Source organism: Phoenix dactylifera, chromosome 10 (genome assembly GCF_051530095.1).
Source record: "Phoenix dactylifera cultivar Ajwa chromosome 10, Ajwa_hap1_PhDact_Kaust_v1.1, whole genome shotgun sequence".
Lineage (NCBI taxonomy): Eukaryota > Viridiplantae > Streptophyta > Magnoliopsida > Arecales > Arecaceae > Phoenix > Phoenix dactylifera.
Window position 1 is genome coordinate 17,096,891 of NC_143199.1, and position 25,765 is coordinate 17,122,655.

The 25,765-nt window shown below is 39.8% G+C and overlaps 1 protein-coding gene across 3 annotated transcripts in view; it reads left to right on the forward strand.

The window, feature by feature from the left end:
* The window catches only part of LOC103723626 (vacuolar protein sorting-associated protein, putative (DUF1162)), a 111,282-nt gene that overhangs the window by 75,473 nt on the left and 10,044 nt on the right, over positions 1-25,765 (forward strand). For 2 of the 3 annotated variants that reach the window (XM_088705439.2, XM_039117452.3), the window contains exons 34-41: positions 13,090-13,372; positions 23,326-23,439; positions 23,524-23,607; positions 23,974-24,024; positions 24,110-24,289; positions 24,415-24,740; positions 24,826-25,158; positions 25,353-25,437. In XM_088705439.2, the coding sequence (XP_088561565.2) occupies positions 13,090-13,372; positions 23,326-23,439; positions 23,524-23,607; positions 23,974-24,024; positions 24,110-24,289; positions 24,415-24,740; positions 24,826-25,158; positions 25,353-25,437 (1,456 nt within the window). The remainder of the gene's footprint in view (positions 1-13,089; positions 13,373-23,325; positions 23,440-23,523; positions 23,608-23,973; positions 24,025-24,109; positions 24,290-24,414; positions 24,741-24,825; positions 25,159-25,352; positions 25,438-25,765) is intronic. The other variant, XM_008814589.6, reaches the window with a different exon arrangement.

Sequence of the window (25,765 nt, forward strand, 5' to 3'; positions counted from 1 at the left end):
CAGATTGGATCCATAGTGCTTTCATTGATGATGAGGATGATCCTATAATCGGGGACTAGGGTCGATGCAGGGCAATGGAGATATTTTTTCCATACATACTTTCAGCTAATCAGCCACAACCGCAGGCGTTCTTGGAGTGTTGGTCATCACATGACTTCTTGTTCGAGACATCCTTTCAGAGATATGATCGAGAGATGCTTAGACAAGGCCATTACGCTACTTGGTCGACTCGGTCGGGAGGGCGACATCCATCCTCTCAACATAGCCACGCAAAGAGGGGCATGAAGAGTAGGTAGGCAGAGGGGCAAATGGTAAGCAGACAAAGAAGGGCACGAAGGGTAAGCAGGCAGTTGCTCAGCAGATCAAAAGAAATAAAAGGCACCTACAGGCCCCATGAAAAGTGTGAAGGAGCCGGTTCACTTAGATTTAGAGATCAGGAGCATAGTTTTGGTGGTCATAGATCTGCTAGCCAAAAAGGAGTGGAAGACATGAGACCATCGTTTATTAGACAATTACAGGGTGGTCTTCGATTCACGGGAGTCCTAGTTTACGCATATTGTATAGGATGGAAACCACGGTGCATGATTTAGTAGAGTCCGTGAAGATGCAATTGTATATATGAGATGGGCTCCTCGAAGTCATTCAGAAGGACACGATGCAGTTGTAGATGATCTCGCATATAGAGTAGGATCTATAAACGTATTATGTTTCGGGCTGTATACTGAATTCTATTATCTGTAACACGCTGCTTATGATCCATACGGATACTGATATGGATATGATGTGTCTGAGGCATCGTCTTTCGGTGGCTGCTACACTATGCAATCTGGAGCATCTTATATGCCAAATTTTGCTGCTGGCTTATTCGAATGGGCCCTTTCACTGTCGTTTTATCAACCAAAGGCATCTCTTAGAGCCAGTACTTCAGCGAGAGATCTGAAAGTGCTTATAACTCAGAGCGCGTTCCTTATAGGATGACTATAGAAGACTACATAGCCGTTTCGTTAGAAGGATGGGCTGATGTGCCTCCTAACTATATTAATGATCTGGATATCTACAAGAGACATCACCACTCGACGAGATTTTATATGTTGGTATGTATGTTGTACTTTAAATATATATAATTGATTGTATTATTTTATATTTTTTTACCTTACTAGTTGATTTTAGGATATTTCATATTGCTTCTTGTAAAATGTAACATTTCATTAATCATTTTATATTTTGTAACACTTTAAAACAATAAGATGCATCATTGAGGTTAAATCGAGATCATAGAAATATCAAAAAATATCAAAAACATAAAAAACATCACAAAAACATCAAATTAGACTTAAATCATTGAAAAAGTTGAAAAGATTGATTACCAATTAATTAAACTTGAAAAACTTAAAAAACATTGGGCGTGCCGGTTCCAAACGGGCACGCCCAAGCATACCGTATGTTGGTTCGGTACCAAACTAGTATTGTATCGATCCGTTCGGTGATTGATACGGGTCTTGGTATCGGTTTGACGGATCTTGCTCCTTAGCGTTAATGTACTTGTCTGCTTCAGTTGAAAGCTTGGCCAAGTTCTTTGGAGGTTTTTTCTCTAAGGTGAAGCTGAAGTATGTGTTCGTCAACCCGTTCATCACTACAACAATCATGATGGTGTGATCCAACTTGCACATCTCCGGTGCCTTGGTGTTGAGCTGGCCGATGTAGTTTTGGAGGGGCTCATCTTTTCCCTATTTTACGGCAATCAAGCTGGTCGAAGCTTTTCTTTATCATCCGTTACTGATAAAGTGATTGATGAACTAATGACCAAGCTGATCGAAAATGAATTGAGCTCGGTCGAAGGCTCAAATACAATAGTTGCCTTTCTAAGTGTGGCTAGAAAAGCCTGGCATATCATGGCTTCCGAAGCTTCTTGCTGTGGCATGAGAGCTTTGAAGCTCTTGAGATAGTCCATCCAGTCTGTGGTAGCATTATAGGGGTTAATTTGAGATATTTTGATCTCCTTCAGTAGGGGCTCCTCCAAGATATGCTGTATTGGTACCGGTAGGCATACCGGTCGCTTACCAGACCGGTACGGTTTCGGTTCAGACTGATTTGAACCGGCCAACAAAGCGTGGCGCGTACGCGGAAAAAAGTCCGCGGAAGTGCGCGCGAGCGTGCGCGGGCGCGTGTGTGCTGCGTTAAATGCCACTATGTGGCATTAAATGCCCTGCACCGGCGCGCTGCCTAGTGCGGGGAACCGTGCGCGGGCGCGGTTCCCAGCCTGTGCCCACGCGGGTGCGGTTCCCAACCTGCGCCCACGCCGGCACGCTGCTCAGCTCGGGGAAGCGTGCATGGGCGCGCATGCCGATTTAAATCGGTCCAGTTCACACTGATATCAGGCTTGTACCGCTCTGTTTTCTATGCTTGAACTGGACCAGTCAGGGACTGGATCGGTGCGGGTCAGTTCAACATACCCTGGGTTCCTTCATATTTGCCTTGGTGAAGGGATTTCATTTATCATCTCAGAACCGTCTTCCTACTTCGACCTGCTCTTGCAGGGTCTTGTTTTGGTTGCTCGTCTCCTTTATCATACGGTCGACATCAGTCTCCTGCATGGAGACTTCCCATTTGATGCGGAGAGAAATCATCATACCTGGAGCAGGCTCTAAAGGAATGGGAACAACCTCGCTTCCCCTGCCCCCCACCCGGCAAAAAAAGACCTTTAAGATGAAGATGGCTACTGCCTTAGGCCAGACCGTCTTGATGTTCCGGCTGACTTCTAAAGGAGGGGTGATCTATTGTTGCAGGTCTTGTATCATCTGTTAGGATACCTCGCACGCATCAGAAAAATTCTGAACGCAGCGGAAGGGCATGCGCGAGATCTCGTTCGTCGCATGAACATATTTTAAAACCGATGTTCGTAGATAGATTAGGATTAAAATTTTTTTACATAATTAGGAAGATCAGATCTTTACCTTGTGCGGGTAGATCACCGCAAACTGATGATCGTAGTTTTGTTGAAGGTTCGCTCGAAGCCGCACACGCGTTCGGCCTCTATGGGTATCCACACAAGGCAGAGGATAGATCAAAGCTCTCAAATCTCTCCGAGGTGCTAGCTCCCTTGCAGAGATGTCTTTTGATGGCGGAAAACCTTCCTTTGAATCAACTCTTGATTGCCTTTGGGAGGAGGAAGAAGAAGGATGGATGAAGGAAGAAGAACAAGAGCCCCTTGCAGCCTTTTCATTTACTTTGCGTTGGAACCCAAGAGAAGGGAGGAGGGCCACCAAGGCTTTCTTTTCTTTTCTTTTGCTTGCGGTTGAGAACCAAGGAGAAAGGAGCGCTCACGGCTGGAAGAGAGGAGAACCAATGCCCTAGGTGCCGCCCCCTTCATCTCCTTTTAAAGGCATGTGGAGCTTCTAAAAAATAGGAGCTCCATCCTTATCTCCAAGAGGGGTGCCGACCCCTCTTTGCATGCCGCACCAAAAGACCCAAAGAGAGGAGGGGCGTAAACCTAATGGCCGCTTATGATCGAGTTCTAACCTAATTAGGCTTCAACCAAGATATGAACCAATTTGGATTTTTCCATGCAAGTCCTAATCTAATTAGGACGCAATTGAATTATGACTCAATTGAATTTTTCAATCCTAATCCAATTAGGAGTCATCGTAATTTATTAGATTACAAATTAATTAGGACTTAAGAAATCGTAATCCAATTAGGACTTACACAATTTTAGTCCTAATCCAATTAGGACTTTAGAAATCCTACTCCAAGTAGGACTCTAATTTAATTTGAACAAGTCCAATTAATTAAATCCAATTGATTCAATTAAATTGCAATCCAATTGCAATTATTCCTTCTTCAACTCACTAACTCTTAGTGGGTTACACCAATTATCAATCAAATTAATAATTACAAAGTATTTGTGATTCCTAATCACGATTCAACCATCGGATCGGTCAATACTTTTAATGTGTGTGACCCCATAGGTTCTATTGTCTGATGGTGAGATATATATTGCGATCTTTATCACAATATCAGTGAAAATTTCTTTCAATGGGTTGGAACAATTCCAACTCAACTCACCAGGGATCATCGATTATCATGATGGTCCCTATGAGTCTCACCATCCATCAGTGACAGCTAGCAGCATGTAGTGGCAACCCAGCAGAATGAACCTCTAGGTGCAGTTATCGTATGATACAGTCCTATCGTGGATCCCTACAGGACGAAGGTCATGGATAACTCGTCAAACCCCATCGTCTGTCATATGTCAAGATTTATTCGACTTTAGTTCGAGTGGAAAACTTTTTCTCCACTGTACGTACTGCCCGAGCCGAGGTCTTACGAACTCAGTCTTATAAATCACATGGGATTACTCTTTATCTACCATGGTCGATAGATTTCTTGTAGGTGCATACCCTACTCCTATAGTGAACCTACTGCAGCCAATCTACACTACAAGGACCCATATGTCTAGAGACCATGTATACGTGCAGTCAAACTACAGTAACTTCACTGTGAATAGCCGAAGCATCGCAGTTCAAAGGACCAGTCATACTACTGCAACATCAAACAAGTCATTGACAAGTGGATAGACATCCAAGTGACTTCTTGTTTTGGTCACGCTCAGTACCCTTGTTCTCTAACAAGTACCTGCACTATCACTTCAGTGTCCCTACACTGTGGACTCGAGTCTTGTCCATCCATATGGAAAGCGATCTATGCACTGATCTCATTGGATCAATCACCGTCCTCGTGATGATCCATTGATCAGGAGCATTTAAAAATTAATCACCAATGACACATGACTCAAATTCTCAACTCTTGAGAATATGCATCATCTTATTAATTCCTTGGACGATTCATAGACACATACATAATATGAATGAAAAAGATGCTCATTTATTATTCAATAATAATAATGTCAAGTACAAAATTATGTTCCAGAATTAAGAATATGTCAGCGTGATTGGCTTCTAGGGCATATATCTAAGAATCTCCCACTTGCACTAAAGCCAATCAGTCATATATATAAATCCCATCTTCTCAAGGTGGGCTTCAGTCTTCTGCTGACTTAGCTTCTTAGTGAACAGGTCTGCCACATTGTCCGTGGAGTCTACTCTCTGCACCTCGACATATTTCTTCTCTAGGTAGTCGCGTATGAGGTGAAAACGCCGCTCTATGTGCTTGGACTTCTGATAAGATCTTGGCTCCTTAGCTTTAGCTATGGCGCCATTATTATTGCAGCAGTGTGTTATGGCATCTGATTGCATTACATCTAGCTCTGCAATAAATTTCTTGAACCAGAAGGCTTCCTTTGCAGCTTCAGAGGCGGCGATATACTCAGCTTTCATGGTAGAATCAGCAATGATCAGTTGTTTGGAACTCTTCCAATTTATCGAACCACCATTGCACGAGAACACATATTCTGATGTGAACTTTCTATCATCAATATTAGTCATGAAGTCTGAATTTGTGTATCTTTCTACCTTTAACTTTGATCCTCCTCCAAAGACCAAGAACAAATCTTTAGTTCTTCTTAAGTACTTAAGAATATTCTTCATAGCTATCCAGTGCTGTTCGCCTGGATTCGACTGATATCTGCTAGTGACACTCACAGCAAGAGTTATATCAGGTCGTGTACACAGCATGGCATACATGAGGCTCCCTATTGCCGAAGCATAAGGGATTTTGCTCATGCGTTGAATCTTTTCAGATGTGTTGGGGCACATCTTCTTGGAGAGATGAATTCCATGCCTAAGGGGTAGAAGACCTCTTTTGGAGTTTTCCATGCTGAACCATTTCAGCACCTCCTCTATGTACATCTTTTGTGATAGGCCAAGCATCCTTTTAGATCTATCTCTATAGTCCGTAATCCCCAAAATATAGGATGCTTCCCCAAGGTTTTTAATGGAGAATTCTTTAGACAACCAGACCTTGACCGTGGTTAGCATGGGAATATCATTCTCTATCAAGAGGATGTCGTCCACGTACAATACGAGAAACACGACAACACTCCCACTAACCTTCTTATAAACATATGGTTCTTCTTCGTTCTTGATGAAATCAAACGATTTGATTGCATCATTGAAACGAGTGTTCCAACTTCGAGATGCTTGCTTTAGTTCATAAATGAACCTTTGCAGCTTGCAGACCTTGTGATCTTCATCACTGGAAGTGAAACCTAAAGGCTGCTTCATATAGATATCTTCATCAAGATATCCATTTAGGAAAGCAGTTTTCACATCCATCTGCTAGATTTCATAATCATGAAATGCTGCAATGGCAAGCAATGTTCGAATGAATTTCAGCATGGCTACAGGTGAAAAGGTCTCCTGATAGTCAATGCCTTTGCGCTGACTATACCATTTCGCCACTAGCCTTGCCTTATAGGTCTCCACCTTTTCATTCGAACCATCTTCCTTTTGTAAATCCATTTACATCCAATAGGTACTATACCTTATGGTGGATTTACTAAGGTCCAGACTTGGTTGAACTAGAAGTAGAAGAAACCGTAAGATTAGTTTCAATTACGAGCAAGTCTAACATACCTTCTGAAGGTGTGTCTGCCTTTTTGTTCTTCAGGCTCTCAAGATATGAAGGATAGTTCCTCTTTTAGTGGTCGTCGACATTGCAGTGGAAACATTTTCGTTTGTCATTAGCCTTTTTCTTTTGAACTTCCTTTTTTGGCTTCTTGTCTTTCTTCTGCTTCTTTGCAAACTTCTTCTTCCAAGTAGACTTTCTTTTGGAAGTAGAAGTCAACTCAGTAGCAAGAACAGTGCTCTTTGAACCTTTCAAGGCCCCCTCAGTAGTTACCAACATATTCAATAGTTCAGTCTTAGTGTATTCAATCTTATTCATATGGTAGTTTACTATATAAACTGTCTAAATGAATCAGGAAGGGATTGCAGGATCAAATCCACTTGCAATTCCTTGTGCATGGTCATACCGAGCTTCTCAAGCTCCTCTAGGTCTTTGATCATAGTCAGACCGTGATCATGGACAGACTGCCCCTCGTGCATCTTTGCCTTGAAGAGCCTCTTGGACACTTCAAAGCGTGCTGTGCAACTCTGTTCACCATACAACTCTTGCAGGTGTGCCAATATCTTCCTAGCAGTCTTCATATTCTCATGCTAGCATTGGAGTTCATTGGACATGGATGCCATGTTGTAGCACTTGACCCTAATGTCATCATCTGTCCATTTTTCATGTGTTTCACACTGATCATCGGTCGGACGTGTTGGTAATCTAGGGATATCGTTGTCGAGTATATAGCCTATTTTCTCGCAGCTCAGAACGATTTTCAAGTTTTTAGCTAGCTTTGTAATTGTTTCTTGTCAGTCGGTTGGTCTCAAGAATTCGGGTCAGAGGGTTCGAAGCTGACATTGTGATCTGTAGAGAGTAAAGATTCTAATTAGATTTTTTGTACTTGAACTTTATTTGTTTTAGAGACTTTTAAAACAAATGCACCTCCCACTATTTTCTCGAATCCCTCAAACTTCTCTAGTAGAGAAATGGAAACCCTACGCAACTAGAATTTCTAGTGGGTACTGCGGTCCCATCGATTTACATGCCATCTCACCTAATAGTTATTGGCGACACATAAAAGGATGAGTGTACAACTCTTTTACAATGCTTCTCAAGCAAATTGCAGCGCTACTCGGTCTCTAAGCCATGAAAACCTCACCTAATAGTTATTGGCTCCATTTCTTAGTTAAATAGACCCACCATATAACCGCAGAAATAAAGTTGTCATTGGGTCCTCACCTAACAGTTATTTGCGCCCAACCCTACCTTTACCCCTACAACATCTCATGTCAATAGAGAGGTCCAGTCTCCCGATGCAACTTGCCCACTATGTCCAACCGAGACAAATCAACACCGGAAAGACCTTAGCAACTCTACTATGGTGGAAGACCTATGGACTTAATATTGGGTAATCTAGTCTTAGTGATTGCAATCTTTAGCTCTTCATAGGAGGTAATCGATCAATTGGCCAGGTAAGCAGGTGGAAGGCTCCCCTTACTCGGAGAGTAAGGTCCTAATTAAGTAACCACCTTTAATGTTTTTCTAGATACCAATTAGATCAATTAATCAAGTATGACTAGCTCAATGTCTGGTTCACTCTTGACTGATTGAGGAGGTTTTAATTTAGGTCTCTTTCGTTTGACTATCTACATCTCATGCAAATAATTATCTACCCACTATGCATAAACATAAACATAAACAATAAGGCATAATCACAAAATAACTAGTGATCATGAATCCAGGATGGGGTCATAGTACAAGCACATGCACGTCAATTGGTTAGATCGTCCTCAACTCTTGATTCGATCTTGAGCACCCTAGGTCCAATTGTGATCAACTCTTTGATCCATTTTCAATCAACCTTTGATCTTGATCTGCGCAAGTCGTGCTTGTAGAGGCATGCACTGATCAACCATCAACGTGCAAACACATCACAGATTACTTCTTGAATAACTTTAAAAATAAAATAATAATTACAACCTTTTTTCGTGAGACACGCAGGTCTCTAATACATCAATTTAAGATGCACGCAGGCATCTGAAATCTGATTTACATGCCATCACATAACATCACAGACATCGCAGTACATTTTAGCACATGTAAAAGATCCATCCATGATCATCACCATATGCATCTCATGCATTAAATATAATTTAACTGATTATGTCATCTCATGAGTTGCTGATCATGCAAGATATGATTCTAAATATTTGTAATCACATTAACGAAACAATGGAATCATTAATCTAAGCTTATAAAAATCAGCATGCAGAAAAATCAGCAACCTGAAAATTCTGCATGCAGAAAAATCCAGCAAGCATAATCTTTAAATTTTCAGATCTAGTATGCCTTTAATGATTAATCCTAATCTTAATCTACGCAACTATGGCTCTGATACCACTGTTAGGATCCCTCGCACGCATCAGAAAAATTCTGAACGCAGCTGAAGGTCATGCGCGAGATCCCATTCATCGCATGAACATATTTTAAAACCGATGTTCGTAAATAGATTAGGATTAAAAACTTTTTACATTATTAGGAAGATCAGTTCTTCTCCTTGTGCGGGTAGATGATCATCGCAAATTGATGATCGTGGTTTTTGTTGAAAGTTCGCTTGAAGCCGCATATGCGTTCGGCCTCTATGGGTATCCACACGAGGCAGAAGATCGATCAAAGCTCTCAAATCTCCCCGGGGTGCTAGCTCCCTTGCAGAGATGTCTTTTGATGGCTAAAAACCTCCTTTTGAATCAACTCTTGATTGCCTTTGGGAGGAGGAAGAAGGATGGATGAAGAAAGAAGAATAAGAGCCCCTTGCAGCCTTTTCCTTTACTTTGCGTTGGAAACCAAGAGGAGAAGGGAGGAGGGCCGCCAAGGCTTTCTTTTCTTTTCTTTTGCTTGCGGCTAAGAACCAAGGAGAAAGGAGGGCTCACGGCTGGAAGAGAGGAGAACCAATGCCCTAGGTGCCGCCCCATTCATCTCCTTTTAAAGGCATGTGGAGCTCCTAAAAAATAGGAGCTCCATCCTTATCTCCAAGAGGGGAGCCGGCCCCTCTTTGCATGCCGCACCAAAAGACCCAAATAGAGGAGGGGCCCCTTACGAGTCCTAATCTAATTAGGCTTCAATCAAGATATGAACCAATTTGGGTTTTTCCATGCAAGTCCTAATCCAATTAGGACCTAATTGAATTATGACTCAGTTGAACTCTTCAATCTTAATCCAATTAGAAGTCATCTTAATTTATTTGATTACAAATTAATTAGGACTTAAGAAATCGTAATCCAATTAGGACTTACACAATTTTAGTCTTAATCCAATTAGGACTTTAGAAATCCTACTCCAAGTAGGATTCTAATTTAATTTGAACAAGTCCAATTAATTAAATCCAATTGATTCAATTAAATTGCAATCCAATTGCAATTATTCCTTCTTCAACTCACTATCTCTTAGTGGGTTACACCAATTATCAATCAAATCGATAATTATGAATTATTTGTGATTCCAAATCACAATTCAATTATTGGATCGGTCAATACCTCTAATGTGTGTGACCTCATAAGTTCTATTCTGTCTGGTAGTGAGATATATATTGCGATCTCTATCACAATATTATTGAAAACTCCTTTCAATGGGTTGGAACAATTCCAACTCAACTCACCAGGGATTATCGATCATCAAGATGGTCCCTGTGAGTCTCACCATCCTCTAATGACACCTAGCAGCATGTAATGGCAATCCAGCAGAATGGAATGATGAACCTCTAGGTGCAGTTATCGTGTGATACAGTCCTTTTATCGTGGATCCCTACAAGACGGAGGTCATGGCTAACTCGTCAAACCCCATTGTATGTCATATGTCAAGATTTATTCGACTTAAGTTCGAGAGTGGAAAACTCTTTCTCCACTGTACGTATTGCCCCGGCCGAGGTCTTACGAACTCAGTCTCATAAATCACATGGGATCACTCCTTATCTACCAAGGTCGATAGATTCCTTGTAGGTGCATACCTTACTCCTATAGTGAACCTACTGCAGCCAATCTACACTGCAAGGATCCATATATCTAGAAACCATGTATACGTGCAGTCAAACTACAGTAACCTCACTGTGAATAGCCGAAGCACCACAAGTCAAAAGACCAGTCATACTACTGCAACATCAAGCAAGTCACTAACGAGTGGATAGACATCCAAGTGATTTTTTGTTTTGGTCACGCTCAGTACCCTTGTTCTCTAACAAGCTCTTGCACTATCACCTCAGTGTCCCTACACTGTGGACTCGAGTCTCATCCATCCATATGGAAAGCGATCTTTGCACTAATCTCATTGGATCAATCACCATCCTCGTGATGATCCATCGATTAGGAGTATTTAGAAATTAATCACCAATGACAAATGGCTTAAATTCTCAACTCTTGAGAATATGCATCATCATCTTATTAATTCATTGGACGATTCATAGACACATACATAATATGAATGAAAAAGATGCCCATTTATTATTCAATAATAATAAAATTAAGTTTAAAACTATGTTCCAGAATTAATAATGTGTTAGCCTGATTGGCTTATAGGGCATATATCTAACATTATCGTCATGAGAGCTTGTACCTGCTGGACAAAAAGGACAAGCTATTCGTCATCGGCATTTTCCATAACTGGTCGAGGAGGCGGAGACTTTGGGGAATTGTACACAAAGCCATTGGACTCCAGCTAGATAGCCCCTTGGTGGTTGTTTCTTCAAAGCTTCATGGCTTTCCTTTCATTCCTACAAACGATGCCTATATGTTGCCGCCGATCTCGGGATGCTGATGTGGATTGTCTCCATGGACTTGCAAGGCAACATGCTAGGCCCTCTGATACTTAAGTCAGAGAGTTTCCTAGTGGGAAGGAAGAAGAAAAAGGGATAATAATGCTGATATTATATAGTAGTGGAGCATTCATCTTTTATGGAGGACCTTTCGAGTCTTTTTATAGCTGGGATCCCACATGTTCAGCAGATTCTATCCCCAAAACTCGAGGTTGTGCCATAACAAACCACTAATATGGCATAGCAACCTAGGGATGTACTGTAACCGCTTAACATGTGATGAATTGCCGAAGTCACGTGCATGCCTAGGTGAAAGGATCGGGTTACCTCTACCACGAAGTAGTTTTGCTCGGCTCGAATTGGTCGCCGGCTGACCTGAGAGACTTCGGCGCTTAACATGGCATAATAAACCACTAATATGGCATAGCAACCTAGGGATGTACTGTAACCGCTTAACATGTGATGAATTGCCGAATTCACGTGCGTGCCTAGGTGAAAGGATCGGGTTACCTCTGCCACGAAGTAGTTTTGTTCGGCTCGAATTGGTCGCCGAGCTGACTTGGGAGACTTCGGCGCTGTTGGTTGTCTACTTCTGGTCCGGTCTGCTTGTCCCAGTTGCTAGGTCGGCTTAGGGGGCCCAGTCGGAATGCCTTAGAGAATTTCTATGGCGTCTGGGTTGCCCCACGAAGGATGACCTGGACGAATTGGATCGCACATCACATTGGTCATTTGTTGCCCCAGCAATTACTAACGAAGCCTTTCAATGGCAAAGAACATGATGTTTGATATATTATTCTGCTGGGTTATAATATTCGGCATTATATGTTGACCATGATGTTTGGAGTTCGATTTTATGAGATTTACTATTTAAACTATACTGCTTTCTTGATAAGCAGTCATAAGATGCTGCACAAGATTGCTTTCATGAATCAAGTAATCTGAATTGCAATTTATGTGAAGGTAATAGATCCTGTGTTATCATAATATTTTCTCTTGATCCGTCTGTCTTTAGTAGCATTATTTATTGCAATTAACATCTCGTGAAGGTCATTACCCTTAGTACCTTGTCATTTAAGAATTTGTTTTGATGATGTCCCTTACCCTCCATAAATAAGCAACTGAGCCTCCATTGCGCTGGAATATTTGGTAAGGGCTCATATTTAGCTTAAATTGTATTTGATATTTTTGATTTCCTTGACATTTGCAAGGGTCATCCATTTTTTCTTGAACAAAGTTGCTTGAATTTCATCCTTATCTGGGTCAACATTACGTGCAAGGCCTCAGTTGCTGTACTTCAAACCTTGCCTCAAGGTTTCTTAATTTAAATATCTACAAGATTCAAGCAAATATGAAATTGCATAAGCATTATTTACTCTTCATGATTGTGCTGTTATGTCACAAATGAACTTTCTTTCATCTTTCACTGTTTAGAGAACTACATCTGAGCTCAAAGTTTCCATGGTGGATTCAATTTTGAAATTGCACGTACATTATTTACTCTTCATGATTGTGCTAATATGTCGCTAATGATTTTTTTTTTAATCTTTCACTGTTTAAAGAACTGTGTCAGAGGTCATCGTTTCCCTGGTAACATAAATTTCCTCTCCCATATTTATAAATGTTGCCTGCATATTCTTGAATTTAATTTTGCTTACATTTTTAGATTAAGACAAATTTGTTTGGATTTTGGTCTCAAATTTCAGCTTTCAGATTGTCTGTACCTCGTACCAGAATATTTATATTCTTCAATCATTTTTGTATTCACTTGCATAAAGTTGTTGCAGAGAATTGCTTGTTTCCATTCGGTTTGGTGAACCTGGATGGCAATGGTCAGGCAGCTTCCTTCCTGATTGCCTTGGAGATGCTCAAGTGAAAATGCGAAATTATGTTTCTGGTGCATCAAACATGGTTCGAGTTGAAGTACAAAATGCTGATTTGGCCATCAGTGATGAAAATCTCATCAAGAACTCTAATAGAAATAATGGGACCCAGCTGATTCTTTTATCTGATGACAAGACTGGCTTTATGCCATACAGGATAGACAATTTCTCGATGGAGGTAATTAACTTTCAAGTCATCTTTTCATACTGAAATTTGTTATAATTTATTTTTCTAATTGTTAAAAAATGTTCCGTTCCTCTCATTGTATGAAAGGTTCTTACCAAGGTTCGCCGTACCAGTATCGGTAGGCGTACCGGTTGCCTACCGGACTGGTACGGTTTCGGTTCGTACCGGAACCGGTTGGTACGAACTAGTCAGCTCTTTCCTGCCGGAGCCGGAGAAGAAGAGAACGAGAGAGCGCGGGAAAGAGAGGGAGGGAGGAAACCTGTGGCCGCCATCGGAGAGCCGCGGAGGGGCGGCGGAGGTCGAGGGGGGTCGGGGGAACCCGCGGGGGCGCGGCAGAGGCCAAGGCTGCGGCCGCATCCCCTGTTTCTTTCGAAACAGGGGATGCGGCTTTTTAATTTGGAGATTTTAAGTGAAGTCGGCAAATCAGGTGCTGACTTCACTTAAAAATCTCCGAATTAAAAAAAATTGGATTAAAAATCAAAAGAAACAGCGGACGCGGCCCCAACCTCGGCCTCCGCTGCGCCCCTGCGGGCTCCACCGCCCCCCGCGGCTCCTCTTTCTCTTCGTCTTCTTCGTCTATTTAACATCAATGAAATATCAGCTGATTGTCATGTCTCCTTTCACTTATTATTCTACTTTGGTCTCTTTTAGCTGGGGTATGAGTTGAACACTCCAAGTATAACGAATTATCAAACGGTAATTGCTAGAAGAAGGTTGCTAGAGAAGTTCCTAGGAAATCTGCAGTTGTATGACATTTAAATTGACAATTATGATGGTCCGGTAAGCCTGAAGCTAGTTAATACAAAGATATCTTGCTTCATGGAATAGCCAAAAAAGTAAGAAGACGAAGAAGGAAAATTTGATGGACTTGTAAGATTTGTATTTTGAAACTAATGATATTTTGAGTTAAAAAAGAAGTAAAGCTAAATGTGCACCCTACAAGGATTTAGATAATATCTTGGTCTTAAATGATTAGGAACAACTCTACATCAAGGTTAGTATCGAGCATACCAACTGTACTATACTTTACAAGTACCGAATCTGGAAGTGGTACGAGGGGCATACCGACATTCGGTACGCTAAACTGAGTACCATACTGGACGTACTGACACTGTAATAGGATGGTACGCAAAGTTCACCGTCTTGGTATCAGACTTCGTACAAGTGCCACACTGGCACTATTGGTACAGTACAGTATAGAATCTTTTCGGCATACCAATTATGGTACGCTTTCTGTACCGAGTTCCGGTACCGAACCGATATGGTATGGTACGGCCCGTACCGCCTGATTCGGGCCGATATGGTGAAATATGATGGTATCGGTACTGAGTATGGTATCGAGATGGTGAACTTTGGTTTACATGTTAGCTATAGGATGAGAAAAGGGTGGCAATAATGAGATATTGGTGCAAAATAAAGAGATTACATATGGATAAATTGCTTATTACTAGAAACTAGGAAATGTACTTCAAATCACATTTCATTTCTATATCAAATACACATTGGATATCAATACTTCTTGGATACTTCTCAAATATGTGTTCAATACTTGTGTTGAGTGCCCTACTTTTTAGAAATTAACAAACTCCAGATCAAGATTTGCTGTATAGTCGGTATCGTACTGTACTGGCATATAGTCTTGTACCGTACCGACATTTGATACGTCTCGCCATCTTGTACCGCATACCAACACTATAATGGGATGCTACCGGTCTTGGTCTGGTACCAAGATGGCGAATCTTGCTTCAAATGTCAGATATATTGGTATGTTTTTCTGATATCTTTAATAATAAGGGAAAGGACATTTTCTTTCCTTTTTTAATGTGGATCTTTTGATATTGAATGGTCTATTTTGGACTGTATGATGTTAAATATTGAAATATGATATATGAATTGAGGTTTATAGATTTTAATGATGACTAGATGATGAGCTTCAAGATTATCATATAAGCAAGGTTCGCCGTCTCGGTATCGGATCTTGTATCGGCACTATCCTATTACAGTGTCGGCATGCGGTACCATAGGACATGGAAAAGCATACCGAGTGTTTGTATGGTATGAGACTGCATACCAGTTTGGTATAGATATGGTACAGTATGCTCGGTATGGTACCGTATGAACTGATACAGCTCACCTTGATATAAAGTGTGGATTATATTATTTTAATATTCTGTTGTGTTTTATGGCTTCTTTTTTACATGCAAGCATATGTATATATAAAGTATGGATTATATTGTTTTACATTTTTTGTATTGATATCCATATCTCATATCTTGGGTCCATGCTTCGTGGGTTATAGAAACAGAAATGGCTCAGGAGAGCATTGTCCACATAGATAGGACAGCGGAGATGGTGAATATTGTTGGAAGAAGAAAAAGCATAGCATGAGGAATAGACCTTGGGTTCCCTACACATCAGCGCCTCTTTTTCATTTGAGTGTTGAATTACCAAACAAGGATGAAGGTGAGGATACTCTGCAGGTTTTGTTCTGTGATTGAGCAAGGGAAGTTGCAAAGGTTAGGGGTGCACATGCTTCACAGGAATAATCTCAAAGGAAAAGTAAAATGAATGATAGCTTGTTTCGTCTAAGAATTGAATTTTACACCATAATGCCTGACCAACCAATGAGAGCATTGTACCTTTTCTATGTCACACATTGACTGTTGGGAAGATTGCATGATATGTCAACTAGTGGAAGAACACTAAAGATTGTGTACAAATGTAAATGCAATTCATAGGCCTTATTGTACAGGATGTGAAGCATTTAAACAACTTTTTAGCATAAGGATATATAACAATTTGGCTAATGTAACTACTTGTGAGGGAAAATGAATGCAGCTTAGTTAGTAGGTGGCCGTTTTTTGTTGTAATACCAATTGCTCAATAAAGAAAAATGGTTAGTCTGTGAACTGGCAAGGCTTGCCAACTGAAGTAATGTCAGCATCCCATTCTATGTCACCCAACCTGTACCAATTAATTAGTCCTACAGTATAACTCAAGCCACCTAGCAGTGCCATTGAGTCTAAACTATCAAATATCTAGGAACAACAAGGACATGGCATCTTTATCACACTAAAAAAAAAATTCTTTGTACACGTTTGTTGGATGCAAATAGACCCATTAAAACGTAGCATAGAGCTCTCACGCTTGCTCACTTTTCACATTGGTTTATAGTCACATCTGATTGGAAAGGATCTGATCTAGATAGGAAAGGCTAGCTGGAACATGTTATTGGGTTTCTTAGCCCTGAATAAGTATCCAAGATGAACCTAGGGATGATTAAGTTCATTCACAACCTCTCCCAAGATCTACCCAATATCCAAGGTTTATTGAAGATCATAGAGGCTCCCCTTGTTGGTGTCCTGGGGTTCTGAGGGACAAAATTCATTTAAATCCATTCATAAGTACTATAAATTCAATCATAAACACCACCTTGTGATTAGCCTAAATAGGCTTGTGTTGCAGTATGCCCTAATCCATATTACCAATGGATGTGGTTTGCTCTCGTTTGGAACAAGGACCTCATCTAGAATGGCTAGCTTGGGTTCCTTGGTCCTATGTAAGTACCCAAGATCAACCTAGTGCATAGTTCTTGTGAGATTAAACATAGCTTCCCCTATTTAAGCCTTAGTACCCTCATCAGAATAAGGGATTAAATTCATTCAAATCTATTCAGGTGTACCACAAATCCAATCTCAAACACCATGATTGACACATGATTAGCCCAAATAGGCCAATATTGGAACGCCCCCTACTTCACATCAATCATAGATCGAGTCTACTTAGATACTATTTGGAACATGACCTCACTGAGAACTAGTTGTAAGGTGTTAAGGTTCCTTGATCCTGTATAACTATACAAGATCTACCCAGTGCATGGCTGATATGGGATTAAATATATGCCTCCACGGTTCAGGTATATTCAATCAAAAAGAAAAGAAGCAATTCTTTGAATCCCTTCAACTCGGATCTCTAAAAGAAAATAATAAAATAGTAAGAATCCAAGTAGCATCATTTTCCTGACCAACTCTTTGAAGATGCTTCTCATCTTCAGGATGCATCATTTCCTTGATCGACTCGCTGGATAGCTCGGGAGACTCGAGGATTGAATCGGTGGTTTTAAGCAACCATGCTGGCTGGTAAATCTCCAGCTCGAGAACTGGAGATGAAGACGGAAGCGATTGGGAAGTTGATGGTCCTACTGCCTAAGGAATGGGGGTTAGAGTCTGCACCCGTGCGGGGTACTGATTCGAGAACAGAAACAACCTCATTAATTGCCGCTAGTGTTTGAGCAAGCTCGGTGGCAATGGCAGGATCCAAGGTCAGATCCACAGAGACTTCCGGAATAGCAACTAGAACCTCCTCGGAGGCCCCTTTAGGAACTACCTCCCGAGAACCCTCAGAAATAGATGGACGAGTGAGGACAAAGGCGGTCACCTCCACCTCGGGTTACACTACTTCAGCGGATCGACCCTTGGCTTGAGCGGAATTAGCTGAACTTGGGGCCGTGGGAAGCTCAGCAAGGGGTGTAGCAACTACCTTCATCTTCTTCTTCCTCGAGGGGCCAATCTCACTCCCACCAAGCTTTCTCTTGTGAGAAGTGCCCTTGGCGATCTCAAACATCAGCTCCCTGAGGTCAAATTTTATCCCTACGAAATAAGCAGTGAGTCGGTACAACACATGGAGTTTTTTCGGCGTATTAAGTGTCGGTATGTCTCCTATATCGGGTGCTGGTACCGAACCGGTATGGTATAGTATGCACCGTATCGCCCGGTTTGGGCCGATATGGCAAACTATGATGGTACCGGTATAAAGTATGGTACCGAGATGGTGAACCTTGGTTTACATGTTAGCTATAGAACAAGAAAGGCTTGGCTATAATTAGATATTGGTGCAAAATAGAGAGATTACATATGGATAAATTGCTTATTGCTAGAAACTAGGAAGCAAATGTACTTAAAATCACATGCCATTTCTATGTCAAATACACATTGGATATCTATACTTGTCGAGTACTTCTCAAATATGTGTTCAATACATGTGTTAAGTCTCCTATCTTTTAGAAATTAATAACCTCTAGATCAAGATTTGTCGTTTCATCGGTATTGTACCATATTGGCATGTAGTCTTGTACTATACTGACATTTGATGTCTCGCCATCTTGTACTGTACCACTTACCGACACTAATGGGATGGTACCAATTTGGGTTTGCTACCATGATGGTGAGCCTTGCTCCAAATGTCATAGGTATATTGGTATATTTTCCTGATACCTTTAATAATAAGGGGAAGGGCATTTTCTTTCTTTTTTTAGTGTGGATCTTTTAAAATTGAACGGTCTATTTTGGACTATGATGTTAAATATTGAAATATGATATATGAATTAGGGTTTATAGATTTTAATGATGACTAGATGAGCTCGGAAAAGTTGTTATCATACAAAGCAAAGTTTACCATCTCGATACCGGTCGCTGTATCGGTACCATCCTATTACAATGTCAGTATGTAGTATGATACGAGATGGAGAAGCACGTCGAGTATCGGTACGGTATGAGACTATATATCAGTTTGGTATCGGCATGGTACGGTATGCTTGGTACGGTACGGTATGGACCGATACAGCGAATCTTGATATAATGTTTGGATTATATTATTTTAATAGCCTACTCTATTTTAAGGTTGTTGCCCAACTATGCAAACCAAGAATTAGGTTTTTTTCACAAACTTTAACTAATATTGTAGCAGAATTAAATGCTGAATAGATAAGTATTTAAATCAGCAAGAAAATTTATGCAAAGAATTAAAGCAAGAAAAACAAACTAGGCAAACACAAAAAATTTATATTGGTTCGGTGCCAATCCTATGCCTTCATCCACTCTCCAAAATCTCTTGGGAATTTCACTATAATCTATAACCCAGATTATAGCCCAATTATTTTTTAGGTTCACAACAAAACTCAGTTGATTTTTTTAGGTCAATCAACCCAAATCTTTATTGATTATTTTTCGGGTTTATGATCAACTTAGTTGATTTTCCAAGCTAATCAACCAAAACCTTCTTCGAGCCTATCCCAACCTCAACACAATCCAATTACAAATTTGTCTGGACCATTCCGGCTCAACACAATCCAGTTACGGATTTGGATAGACCTTTTCCAAGTTTCAGTTCCTGAAACTTGTTACAGCAAAAAATAGAAAGAAGTAAATGTTGTTACAATGAATACAACTCCAGAATAGTAAATGCAAAATAATAATTGGAGCTACACTCTGTTGGTTGACTTGATTGCTCTTGAAGGCGTTTCACCAACTCTTAAAAGTTGAAGATGTATCTTTCAGCTTACAATGAAAACTCTTAAATGATTTGCTTGTTGATGCTTTCTCTCTCTTTCTTTCTTGCTCTTAATTTTTTTTGTAGTGCTTGAGCTCTCTCCTTTCCTTTAGTGTTCCTATGCGTTTATACTTTTTGGAGAATGTTGGAACACTTTTCTAGCTGTTAGACAGTTCATAGAGCCGTGGTGAGATAAAAAAAGCCGTTTAGTCTCGTAGGAAAACTAGCTGTTACAGTTGTCAAGTGCAGCGGGGTCGACTTGAGATTTTAAGGAGTCGACTCATGATCTTTAGGGTCGACTCGTGCTATGCTGGAGTTGGCTCGAGTACTTCATCGGTCGCCTCGCTAATGAGATGAATTCCCTAGCTTTTTATCTGTCCTCCGAGACTGTTTTGGGGTTGACTTGTGATCTGTTGGAGTTGGCTCGTGAGGGTGCATTTGTAAGCGACAGTGTTCTGGGGTCGACTTGTTACAGGCTTGAGGTCGACTCTTGAGGTAGCTTGGGATGAAATCTTCTGTGTTTGTATGTGAGCTTCCAAGAAACGTATTCATGATTTTTTGGGGTTTAGCTTCTTTGTTATGGAGCTTCAGATGATGATTTTCTTTTGATAATGACTGAAGGCTTTCTTCTTGCTTTCTAAAATCTATCGCTTAAACTCAAAACAAATATATTAGTCAATTTTTAACTTAACTGTTTTGCATTATCAAAATCAACCTTTTAGGTTCAACAAAGACTTCTTTTCTACAAGCAAGCATTTGTATATATAAAGTATGGATTATGTTGTTTTACATTTTGTATTGATGTATCCTTATCGTGTTGTATCCATATCTTATATATTGGATCCATGTTTCATAGGCTAGAAAGTATCAAATCTGGACTCCGTGCAAGTAATTTTCTTGAAAGGAGCACACATTCAGGGATTTGGTGTGTGTAAACATGCAATTGAAAATGATTCGAAAGGTTAAGACCCTAGTGCCAAATAATATGTATGTCAATACAATATGGAACTTTCAGGAGTAATCAGGTTGTTTTGGTAAACTAACACTTTTCTGGGTGACATTAATGCAAGGTCCGCCGAACCGGTACCGGTTTGTATCGGTGCCCAACCGGTTTGCTGCGCAGCGGGTGCCCGCGCGGTTTCCAGCACGTGCGGGCTTGCATACCGGTGCGAACCAGTCCAGTTTGCATCGGCACAAGCCGATATTGGTAGGTGTGCTCAGTTTGCACCGGTATGCCTCTGTACCACTTAGTTCTAGCCCCTTTGGGGCCGAAACCGTTTTCCACTGCCTTTGGAGCCGGAACCGTTTTCTACCGCCGTACCGTACCGGTCAGGTTCAGCATACCATGCATTAATATTATAGATCATGCTTAGTGTTGACATGTTATGGTGGTCATTGTAAAGTAAAGATTATGTGTAATTGAATGACAATTATCATTGAAGTGAAAGTATGAGCCTTACAATGAGTCACAAAAAAGTAGAGATCTTCTGGGATAATCTGGAGTTGACATTCACCAATAATATCAAAGGATTATGCTTCGAAGGATAACAAATAAACATATGACATTGAGGACATTGTAAGATATGTTTTTTAAATTTGAAAATATACTAAATGCTGAAAGGATGATGAGGTTAAATATGCATGCAGCTGATGGTGATCTAAGTGATACGTGTGCTTAAAAAAATAGGGAGAAAAATTTACAAACTAAAATGGGTGAATGAGAGAAAAACCTGGGATATTGCAACAATCAAGCTAGGTATATTAAGGGCTATAATGATAAGGTTTTGGTTAAAGTAGTGAGATTAAATAAATATAAAGAGTTCATTGCTAGAAATTATCAATTGTGGTTTCTGTTACAGGACTTCCGTTAAAATAACCATATGTAGGGATTTGGTGTATGTAATGTAGAGATACCTCTGAAATCAAATCAAAAGGTCAAGAATGTAGGGCCAAATAAGTATGAAAATTTCCTTTAGAATAAGTGTGAAAACTTTAGGAACAATTAGGTTGTTTTTGGTGAATTAACTTTTCGACGGGATATTGATATTGTGGAACATGCAGGACATTAATATATTGAGGTGGAAGTGTAACTCAGTTTTTTTCTTTCCTGGATGTTTAAATATTTCTTTTTAATTTTTCATTTTTTTAATCTATTTATGAAATTTTCTTTTTTATTGGATGTTTTCTTTTAGTTTTCCACTTGTATGCATCGGCATGTGGACCCCATACTGCATAAGCCCTATGCCTATGAAACATTTTTTTTGGGGTATCCATATAATTAAATTTCTGCCTTCCCTTCTAAACACAAACATTTTACCTTAGCTGCAGAAGCTATCTGATACCACCTTTAGAGGAGTCTTCTATCTTCCATTTTCTCTTACTAGAATGTTTAAGCATAATAAAGGAAAGCAGGAAGAGGACTCTTGAGGGATTAAATTATGCAAGCTGTAGTCAACAAATAGCATAGGTTTTCATTGATGTTCATTAATTACATGGTGGAATCCAGAAACATTTTGCTCACCAGGTGATGCTAGTAGATATGTTGAAAAGTTCACCACATTATAGTACACTTGCTAATGTTAATGATTATAGGATTCAGGTTAGGAAGGTATTTCATTGATTAGTGCCACTTGATGGAATGTTTCAGAATACAATAGTTATTTAAATTATTCAAATTTTGCTAATTAGTTGGCTTCTAATTACCTTGTGCCTGATGAAGGTTTTGTATGCATAACTGCTAAGTGTATTAAGCTGAAGTTGGTCATGTCTCTTCATTGGTCCAATCCTCAGGAATTGCTTGTTTTAGTACATGCTTGCTTAAATTTGTTTTTCCTTCTTGGATGCCTTCATTCTCTGTACTCTTGCTTATTCAGTATAGCTTACTTACTGGGGCCTGTGCACAAGTAGGCCTGCAACCTGGCCTGGTCTAGACTGGGGCATGCATGACCTGGATGCAACCCAGTTCTTTTTCAGGTCATGATTTTAGACCTAAACCCAACAATTGACTGACCAGGTTGGGTCCATTGAAATTTTCTTAGACCAATGGGTCATTTGGGCTGGGCGACTGGGCTGTCTCAAGCATAACCCAAGATCAACCCAGTGCATTTGTGTTCAGGTCGAGTCTGGTCTAGGTTCAGGTCCAACACAAGATAAAAGGAAACTATACTATTCATTATATGTTTGAAAAAAAAAGTTACTAATGGATTTCGAAGACATGGGTTTCTGACTTTCTGGATTTTTGGATGAGGTCGAGCTAGGTTGAATGAGGCCATCTAATGTTTGAGTTGTTTTCGGCACATTAGTACCCAAGTCTAACTAGATCCAAGTTGGGTAGGAGAACAAGATGAACCAAATCAGGGTTTTCAAACCAGTCATTTTTAGAACCCGACCTGACCTATGGGTCTAAAGGCCTAGTCAGACTGGGCCTCTATGGGTTGGAAACTCAGGACCAGGTTAAGTCATGAGTTGACCTGACTCATTTTCTGCCCTATACCTGAAGCAGAGTTTAGGGTATGCATGTTCACTTGAAATCATGATCCTTCCTCTATCAGTGCCATTGATGTACTTAATTCACATTTTACGTAATTTCTGATTGATTTCTCCCTTTTCCCTCCCAGAGGTTACGAATCTATCAACAAAGGTGCGAATCCTTTGAAACCATTGTGCATTCTTATACATCTTGCCAATATGCTTGGGATGAACCATGCTTCTCTCATCGTCTTGTTGTTGAGGTATGCATAATTACCTGCTCACTCACTCCAATGCTTCTATTCACATAGTTATGCATGCTAATATTCATATATATTGGTTGTTAGGTGCCTGGAGAGCGAATTTTGGGAACATATAGTCTTGATGATGTAAAAGAATATGTGCCTGTGTACTTACCTCCAACATCCGAGGTATGGATTCTTTGTTAGTGATGTTAAATTGGTAATGCCATATATAATTAAGAAGTGGTTTTTGTTAAACTTTTAGTATTTTTCCTATTTAGCATTTTTTTTCTCAGCAGAGAGTATCTAGTTTATGTCTTTCGGCAATGCTTTTGCGAAACTGGTTTTTCTCTAACAGTGTTCTTGAATAGAAAATTCCTCTTAGTAATATTATCATGATAGTATAGTATTATACTATTATCTTTGAATGCTATTGTATTTTATGCTGGACCATCTGCTTTCTTTTCCAATGTTCCTTCACTGGATGTTGTTGGTCTTGGAGACTTGACTAATGCACGCTGGTTTCTTGACATTCAACTTCATTCTGTGTTGCAGAAACCAGAAAGAAGACTTTATATCTCTGTACATGCTGAAGGAGCAATTAAGGTTATTTACGGGTGCTTCAATTTCATAGGATTGAATAGAGTACTCTTGAATTGTATTTTTCATTGTTTTATTCTATGATTCACAGGTTCTCAGTATTGTCGATTCAGGTTATCATATCGTGAAAGATATGAAAGAGACTAGCTTTTTTGGATTTAAAGAAAAAAAGAACGTTGATCAAAAACAGGATTGTTATTCTAATTTCACTGAAATGGTTACATTACATCTGCCATTTCTTGGGATCTCCTTAATCAACTCTTCTCCACAGGTCAAAAATATGAGCTTCTTTATGATACAATGTGATTTTTGCACTATTGTATATTCCTTTTTTTCGCATTGCACATTGTTGGTATCAAGCGCCATGATTATTAAGAATTGATGTTTTCTCTTCAGGAATTGGTTTTTGCATGCGTAAAGGAAATCACAGTTGTTTTAATGCAAAGTTTGGATCAGCAGAAGATTTCATTCAAAATCTTATCCCTGCAAATTGATAATCAGTTGCCTGATACTCCATATCCTATTATGCTATCTTTTGATAATGAACATAGAGGGCGATCAATGAATTTCTTGAAAAACAAAGAAAATAGGTTAAGGTTCCAGCATGAGAATATCAGTGCTTCTTCATTTGACAGTTCCCTTGAACCAATCTTTTACTTAGCTGCAGCCAAGTGGAGGAATACAGATACATCATTGGTGTCCTTTCAATATATAAATTTAGGGTACCTTTCAATTCTTGCTTAAATGTTATCTTCTTTTATGCATAGATCCTGGCTTTTAGTAATTCTTTACTATACTAAATTGCAGTTTGGCCCCTCTTTGTATCGAGCTTGAAGAGCAAGTTCTCTTGAGTTTGTTCGAATATTTTAGAACTGTGTCTTCTAGATTGCAGAGCAGAAGCTTACAGAAAAGTTTTGAACTGCGGACTTTAGACTATGGTATAGATGTTCTAATAGAGAGCCCAGTTCTTGATTACAAGTGTAGAAATTCTGAATTTGTGGAAATCCCGAAAAAGAGTGGACTATTACCCTCTGTTGTTCCAATTGGAGCTCCATGGCAGCAGATTTATCTTTTAGCAAGAAGCAAGAAGAAGATGTATGTGGAAGTGTTTGAATTGGGTCCCATTGTGCTGTCTTTAAGGTGAGTATCTTAAAATTTGTGATTATTTATCAAAAAATGTTTGATATGAAACACATACTAAACAGCACAGCAAGATAGTTAGGAAGTCTATGTATTCCTGCCCCAATCCCAATGATCACTTAAAGTTAATATGCTATACTTTCCACTGGAAAATCATTATTTTGTTCTGCTAACTTGTCCATTTGATGTTATAGTTTTTCAAGCACTCCATGGATGGTTAAGAATGAAGTTCGTGGAGATTTGGAACCTTTTATTCACATCACCAGTACTATGTTTCAGGTGGAAATGATTCTCTAAAATGGTTTCTATTCCAATCATTTTAACCAAGAACAGTTTACTTTCTGTGAAAATTGACGAATTGTATTTTTTTACTCTAACTGCAGCTGTTAAAATATCAATTATCTAAAATTTTTGACAGATGCTCCTGCACTTAATTTCGTATAGTGAGAGACACTGAACCACAATTTGCTTTGTTTTTTATTCTATAGCTCATAATTTGATTCTGATGTAATTCGCTTGTACATTTAAATTTAATGTTGCAAAAGATAAAAACAGCTTCCGTAGTCAATATTTTAGTGCAGCTGTGCATATTGTCACGCCCCTGGAT